The following is an 8084-nucleotide window of genomic DNA, read 5'->3' as shown; positions in this document are numbered from 1 at the left end:
ATGGTAACTAAGTGAGACCACAAAAGGGGGCTTTCCTGGCTCCGACTTCTCATCAGGAAAGGATGGGTTTTGTAGGCATACTCCAAAGACATTTTATAGCTTCTTTATGCCATACTTTGCTTAGTTAAGTATTAAATACTCTGACTCAGGAAATTCCTACTTTTGGATGTCATGAAAAGACCTTTAAGATACTTCCTTATGTGCCACAGGAGGCGCCCAAACTTAGGTGTTATAAATGTGCAGTCAGCTGTAAAGGTAGGAGTTGTAATATAACAACACTGGAGTTAGGAAACGTGATGAGGTAACCAGTATTTGAAGAGCACAGACCCACTGGGTTGTTGGGCCTGAGCCTGGGAGCTGTGTGGCCTGTGGGTGCTGGGGTAAGGGTGTCGACCTCAGATGTGCTAAAGTGTGTCAGGCCTGGAGCACAGCGAACGTGAGTGGCTATGATTTTAAGGAGGTTGCTGGTCTGGGATGGACTCTGGGTATTCAAAGGTGTGTTAGATAGAGCTCTTGCCTATCAAAGGAGTTACAGATTTATAGCTGTTGATTCCTTTTTTGAGAGTTTTTCTTTTTAGGTTTTTGATTTTTGAGAGAAAGATATTAGATGCTTAAAGGTTGACAAATTAGACTGACTGTCAAACTCTTTGTTGAAGACTTAAGATTAAAAGTGTGGGCCTTGGGGTCAGATCAGGGTTCAAATGACGGTATCTCTACTTCAGAGCTATGTGATCTTGGGCACAGTAGTGAACTGTGCTGAGCCTGCTCATTTGCAAAGTGGAGATTTTAGACTAGGCCATCCCTTCCTCTCTGAAATCAATGTATGTATACACACACACACACACACACACACACACACACACACATATACACACATGCACTATAGTGTCAATAGGATCACCTTTCCTCATGTCATCACATTATGGCTTTATTTTCCGCTCTTAAAAGGTAATGAAATATACTTTAAATGTTATGTTATTGTTACTGAAAAGGGTTTGCTCCCTGTTCTTGATAAAACACAGAATTCAGTGGTTTTACTTTGTACTGAATTCAGATACATTTTGCTCTTTATATGTAACCCCTGATAATTTTCCCCCACAGGACGTGGGGATCCTGAAATGACAAAAAGGTGTGTGCTGGTCAAACCCTACTTTCCCAATAGCTTACGAATGACTGTGGCAGAATAATCCCAGGGTCACCTGGTGCACTGATAAACTTGAGAAGTGCCTTTTTGCCCTAGATTTCAGCGAAAATGCTGAAATTGAATAAAGTGGGTCGCTGTTCTTGGGTTCGTCAATTAAGGAGTCTTCTGCTGTGAGTGTAGAGATTTCACGATGTATAAGAGAACTGGCTGGGTCCTCACTTCCAAGATGACCAAGAAAAGAAGGAACAACGGTTGTGCCAAAACAAGCTGCGACCATGTGCAATCTATTGGTTGCAACAACAGCGCCCGGTACAGGCCCAAGGACAAGGCCATTAAGAAGTTCATCAAAACATAGTAGAGGCCACAGCCTTTAGGGACATTTCTGAAGCCAGCGTAGTCCATGCCTCTGTGCTTCCCAAGCTGTATGTGAAACTACCTACAGTGTGAGCTGTGCCCTTCACAGCAAGGTGTCAGGAATCCTGAGCCTAGAAGGACCCCCACCCCCACCCTGATCTACACTGGTGGGTGCTGCCCCACAACCTCCACCAAAGCTCATGTAAGGAGCTAAGTAAGTCCTAAGGGCTGAAGAAAAGTTCTCTGGGAAAAAAAGAAATGGGAATTGTACTTAAAAAAAGAAAGAATGACTGTGGCAACTGGGAGTGGAGGTAGAGAAGTGAGTCTCCCCTAGAACCTTTTCCTTACTATGCACATGCCATTTCCCCCAACTTTTCACTATTACTGCAGTAACACTGAATGTGTTGGCTAGGGCTGCCTTAGCAAAGTACAATGGCCTGGGTAGCTTAGCGATGGATTTATGGTCTTACAATTGTGGAGCCTGAAGTCTGAGACCCAGGTGCTGGTCTTCTGAGGGAAGACCTGTTCCAGACCCCTCTCCTCGGCTTGTAGCTGGCTGACTCCACATCATCTTCCCTCTCAACGTGCCAATCTGAGTCTAAATTTCCCTTTTATCAGGATGCCAGGTGTATTGGATTAAGGTGCTTCCTAATGGCTTCATTTTAACTTGATTACCTCTGTAAAGAACCTATTTCCAAATAAGGTCATATACGGAGGTACTGGGGATTAATATATTTTAAAAATATCTTTTTTGGGGAATATGGACACAACCCATAATAAATGTTGAGAAAGAACAAGGGGGTTCACTGATTCCTTTATTAGGAGGTAAGGGGGGTCCACAGAGGGGGGCAGGGGAAAATCACCTGTAGGGGAAGGGTTGGGAGGGGCTTGCGGGGGCAGAGCTAGAAAGCAGTAACACTGATTCTATAGTTGGAAGGAGCAGTGCACATCTGTAAGTACCTGGTGCGAGTTTTGTAATAAAACCTACCTTATGAATAAGTACAGTGGAATACTACTTAGTACATTCATACATGTTTCTACCATCTTGAGATTTTTTTATATATACAGTATATGATCTGTTTTTATAAATGTACAGCTTGAAAAAAAAAAAAAAGACCCTTCTAGTAATAGGTACAGCATTAAACACAAAACCAACATGGGCCAGCCACATTCCCACTGAAGACCCAGAAAGCAAGGCCGACAGCCCAGCCCCCAGCCCCATTCAGCCCCGTAGCCCGATGGTCCCAGCAAGTGTAAACCAGCACCCCTCTGCTCCCATGGGCTCAGCAGGCCATGCCCGCCCCTAGCATTTGCACCAGAAGTGCCCACTCACGCCTGCAGAGAGGAGTCCTCCCTGAGGGGAGGGGGCAGAGGGAATGTGTGTCAGGTAAGGAAAAGAGGGATGAGAGAAATGTGCTCTTCAACGAAAGGCACTTGTCAGCGGCCGCCCACAGCCATTCCCTGGGCCTGGTGAGCGAGCGGGGTGCTGTTCTGATAGAGCCAACAAGGTCTGAGTGGACCCCGCCTGTCCGCTCACCAGGTTTAAATAGAATAAATAAATCTTAGTGGGTGGTTGTTTTGCCCTCCTGGGTTCTCACGAATAGGCTGTCTTGTAGGATCATTTATGGAGTGACGACCCTGACCCTTTCCCCAGCGCAGCCTTTCAATGTCCTGGGGAAGGTGCCAGAATAACTCCAGGCCGTGGCGAAGCAGTTGCTCGTTATAGATCAGAAGGAGAGCCCCAAACGTCCCCTCCCCGTCTGTGCCTGGAGCTCCTTCGCCCGCGCGCCAGTCTCTGTGCAACTCAGATCTTGGTCACGTAGTTGTTGGGGAACAGGCCCTGCTTGCCTCGGAGCCGGCCCGTCCACCAGCCAGAAGGGTCTGTAGGGAGACAAATGGCAGAAGTGAGGGGCCGGCCACTCTACCCTGGCCAAATGCCCCTCACGCACGGTGCAGCGGGGCAAGCGTGGCTTGTCTACAGCCACATTCTTTTTCCTTCTTTATTTTCTTTATTTTTTTTTCCCATCACCATTAATCCCTTCTATGCCCTTTTCCACCATCACCCATCCCTCTACCCTGTCCCTTACAGCAGACCCACAGATGGGCCACTCAGAGCCCTCTTAAGGGAAGGACCTGATGCGCAGATGTGAGGTGCTGGAGACAGCCTCCAGGTATCGGTCCTTTAGGACTGAAATGAGGCCGCGGCACTTCTTTGGGATAGCTGGGGCCCATCGGACTCTAACCCTAACAACCCTAACCCTAACCCTACCCTAACAACCCTAACACTAAGGCTAACGCTAACCCTAACCCATCGGCCCCTAACACTAACAACCCTAACCTTAACCCTAAAAACCCTAAACCTAACAACCCTAATTCCAAACCTAACCCTAACCCAAATGCAGGACCCAGCCTAACCCTAACCTTAACCCTAACGCAGGACTAACCCTAACCCTAACAACTCTGACCCTAACACTAATGCAGGACCAACCCTAAAACCCTAACCCTAACCCAAATGTAGAGCTAATTCTAACCCTAACGCTAATCAGACCCTAACCCTAACCATAATGCAGGACCAACACTAATTCTAACCCTAACCCTAACCCTAACCCTAATGCAGAACCAACACTGATTCTAACGTTAACCCTAACGCAGGACCAATTCTAACCCTAACCCTAACCCTAACCCAAGACGAACCCTAACCCAACCCTAACACTAACCCTAATGCAGGACCAATTCTGACCCTAACCCTAACCCTAACCCTAACCCTAATGCAGGACCAATTCTAACCCTAACCCTAACTCTAACCCTAATACAGGACCAACCCCAACCCTAACTCTAACCCTAACGCAGGACCAACCCTAACCATAACACTAATCCTAACCCTAACCCTAATACCAACCCTACCCTAACCCTAACGCAGGAATAACCCTAACCCTAACCCTAACCCAAATGCAGGTCCAATTCTAAACCTAATCCTAACCCTAATGCAGGACCAACCATAACAATAACCCTGGAATAACGCTAACCAGAACCCTAAACAAAATGCAGGACCAATTCAAACCCTAACCCTAACACTAACCCTAACCCAAATGCAGGATCAATAATAACCCTAACCCTAACCCTAATGCAGGACCAACCCTAACCCTAACCCTAACCCTAATGCAGGACCAACACTAATTCTAACCCTAACCCTAACCCTAACCCTAATGCAGGACCAATTCTAAACCTAACCCTAACCCTAACCCTAATGCAGGACCAATTCTAAACCTAACCCTAACCCTAACCCAAATCCAGGACCAATTCTAACCCTAACCCTAACCCTAATGCAGGACCAACCCTAACCCTAACCCTAACCCTAACCCTAACCCTAACCCTAACCCTAAATCTAATGCAGGACCAATTCTAACCCTAACCCTAACCCTAACCCTAACCCTAACCCTAACCCTAACCCTAACCCTAACCCTAACCGTAGGCATTTGGTTTCTGCAACAAGCAGTCTAACTTTGGAGTAGCTGTGGGGCTGGCAGTGACTGCTGTGTCCTGGTCTGATGGCCTCAGTCCTGCTTCCTCCCCCTTCACTTCCAACCCTTATCTCCCACCTTAACCCCAGGCCCTTCACTAGTAATATATTTGGTACAGAAATGGATCATTCTATATTTTACTACTCTGCATCTTGCCTTTCTTTTTTTTTCTTTTTTTATTGATTAAGGTATTACATATGTGTCCTTATCCCCTCCATAGCCTCCCCTCTCCCCCCACTCATGCCCTCACCTCCTTGGTGTTTGTGTCCATTGGTTATGCTTATATGCATGCATACAAGTCCTTTGGTTGATCTCTCCCAAAAATATGTATTTTTTTAATTGCTTTTAAGAGGAAGGGAGAGGGAGGCTTTTCTTTTTTGTTAATCCTCACCCGAGGATATTTTTCCATTTATTTTTAGAGAGTAGAAGGGAAGAGACACAGAGAGAGAAACATCAATCAGAGAGAGACACACTGACTGGCTGTCTCCCCCACGTGCCTTGCAACTGAGGTACATGCCCTTGACCAGAATCAAACCTGAGACCCTTCAATCCACAGGCCGACACTCTACCCACTGAGCCAAACCAGCTAGGACTGCATCTTGCTTTTCAATACTTCAGAGATATAACCTTTCCATGTCTGAATCTCATTTTTTAACGAGATGGACAAAATTTATGTAGTCATGCCCTTATTGATGGACATGTGTTGCCAATTTTTCACTATTAATGCAATAAACATCCATACATATATTTTTATGCCTATGTGCGAATGGTTCTATACGAGAGATTCCTGGGTCAAAGAATATGGACCTTCTATTATCCTTTGTAAGAAAAATGTTACTTTTTATAATGGGTCATACTTTCAAAAGTACAAAAGTACACCCAGATCCCTTATTTGAGGGTGAGCAATGTTACCTATTTCTTGCACTTTCTTCCAGAGATATTTCATGTACATGAAGACAAGTATTTATAAAAATGACCCCCTTTTCTACACAAATGATAGCATACTATGCATAAAACATGTTCTGTACTTTTTATAACCTTAATAATATGTGCTAATGATCATATCATATTTGTATATAAAGAGTTTCTATATTCCCACCTATAGCTGCAGGGACACCACTCTTCCTGTCATTTCCCTATTTTTCTATCTGCTGTCGGTCTATATCTTGTCGACTAGGAGTTCTTGATATATTTCTGAATTTGTCATTTGAGTTGCAACTATCCTTCCTCCAATTTTTTTTTTAAAATATATTTTATTGATTTTTTACAGAGAGGAAGGGAGAGAGATAGAGAGTTAGAAACATCGATGAGAGAGAAACATTGATCAGCTGCCTCCTGCACATCTCCCACTGGGGGTGTGCCCGCAACCCAGGTACATGCCCTTGACCGGAATCGAACCTGGGACCTTTCAGTCCGCAGGCTGACGCTCTATCCACTGAGCCAAACCGGTTTCGGCCTTCCTCCAATTTTTTATTATATTTTACTATATTAACTTTTTATGATATTTTAATAGTTAAGTAGTTGAATAAAATAATCTATTATTTTAAGGCTTCTTGGTTTTCTATAATATTTCCAAATCCTTTCTCACATTGATGATGTTAAAGAAAAATCTTCTATTCTTACTTATAGGACTTTTATGTTTATTTGATACATTTAAATATTTATTTACTTGAGATTTATCTTGGTGGAAGGGGTTAGATATAAATCCATGACATGGAGATTTAAAAATGGTGACAAATATTACGAAATTTCCTCCCAAAAGTCTATTTCAGCAAGAAATACCTATTTCTCTCACTAACCACAGATATTGTAGTCTACACTTTATTTTGCAATGACAAAATCCAGAATATTCTGAAAATTAAAAGTTTTCTGCAGCTCATTTAATGGCAAAACTTGACCTGAATTGACATAAATTTATGATGTCTCTTCCCACAGAATATGATGCTCATGTTATTTCATAGCAGAAACATTGACACTGATCTAGGGTGCTGGCCTGGGACTCTCAAGAGGCGTTTATATATACAGACACACCATTATTAACTTCCTAAAAGCTCTCATCTCTGATTTCTGAAGCTCTAAGGATTTGGTTAAGGGAATGTGGACTGTGTTCCCATTTTAATCTTTACCGGCGTTGCAGGTGAAATGTTTTGCGTTGCATTTCATTGATGACTTAGGAGGCTCTGCTGCTCATTGCCTCACTAGCCCTTGTCCACTGCTGGACTCGATTGCTGAGGAGCTATTTATACGTGTAAAGCGTTTTTCTTAGTCCGTTTTCCATAATTTAACTTTCCCCTGGTGCCATTCCCCATACAGAGGGTTTAACTGAGTCCTGTTGTGAGGTTAAACCCTTTACGGTTTGGGGGCTTGATGTCCTCCATAGGAAGGCTTTCTCCATCCAAAGATTAATATAATATTCTAGGTTTCCTTCCGACACTTTTATAATTCAGTTACATATTTTTAGATGTTTAATTCACCTGATTTTTTCTGGGTATGAGGTAGATATCTACTTTTATTTTATTTTCAAAATAGAAAGGAATTGTTTATACTTTCTCCTGACTTCAAAGCCATATTATCATACAATAAATACCTACATACACAGGGGTCTGTTTCTGGATTCTATTCTACCCCATTTATCTACATGTCTATTCCTGCACTCAGACCACACTTTAAATTACAGTGAAAACTTATGGCATGTTTTGATAACTTCTGAAACTACATTTTCTGTAAATATGCAGTTGTTTTAAATATAACCAATACATGTTATTTCTAGAAAAATTTTTAAGTACTGAGAAAAGAAAATAATATTCATTTAAAATTCAATACTTTAGGAGACATTTTCTATAACACATATATGATATAGATTCAGACACATAGCCATATACATTTTATATTTTTACAAAAATGAGACTATAATCCACAGTCGATAACCTAACTTATTTTTTTCCCATGACCATTTTTCCATTTCAATACTGTGTTTTTGTATCATTATCTTTAATAAAAATAATTGGGCATCAAAGTTTACTGAATGGATACAGCAAAGCTCTCTTTGATTAACTGCTTTATTG

At 42.6% G+C, this 8084-nt stretch overlaps 1 protein-coding gene across 4 annotated transcripts in view; it reads right to left on the bottom strand.

Annotated features, from left to right (window-relative positions):
* Positions 1–2300: 2300 nt before the first annotated feature.
* Positions 2301–8084, bottom strand: part of MYO1E (myosin IE) — a 197251-nt gene continuing 191467 nt past the window's right edge. For all 4 annotated transcript variants that reach the window (XM_059699613.1, XM_059699616.1, XM_059699609.1 and 1 more), the window contains one exon: positions 2301–3379. In XM_059699613.1, the coding sequence (XP_059555596.1) occupies positions 3303–3379 (77 nt within the window). In that variant the 3' untranslated portion in view covers positions 2301–3302. The remainder of the gene's footprint in view (positions 3380–8084) is intronic.

The sequence above is a fragment of the Myotis daubentonii genome, chromosome 1 (genome assembly GCF_963259705.1).
Source record: "Myotis daubentonii chromosome 1, mMyoDau2.1, whole genome shotgun sequence".
Taxonomy (NCBI): Eukaryota; Metazoa; Chordata; class Mammalia; order Chiroptera; family Vespertilionidae; genus Myotis; species Myotis daubentonii.
The sequence above is the reverse complement of the archived record's forward strand: the minus strand, read 5'-3'. Positions and strand labels throughout refer to the sequence as shown.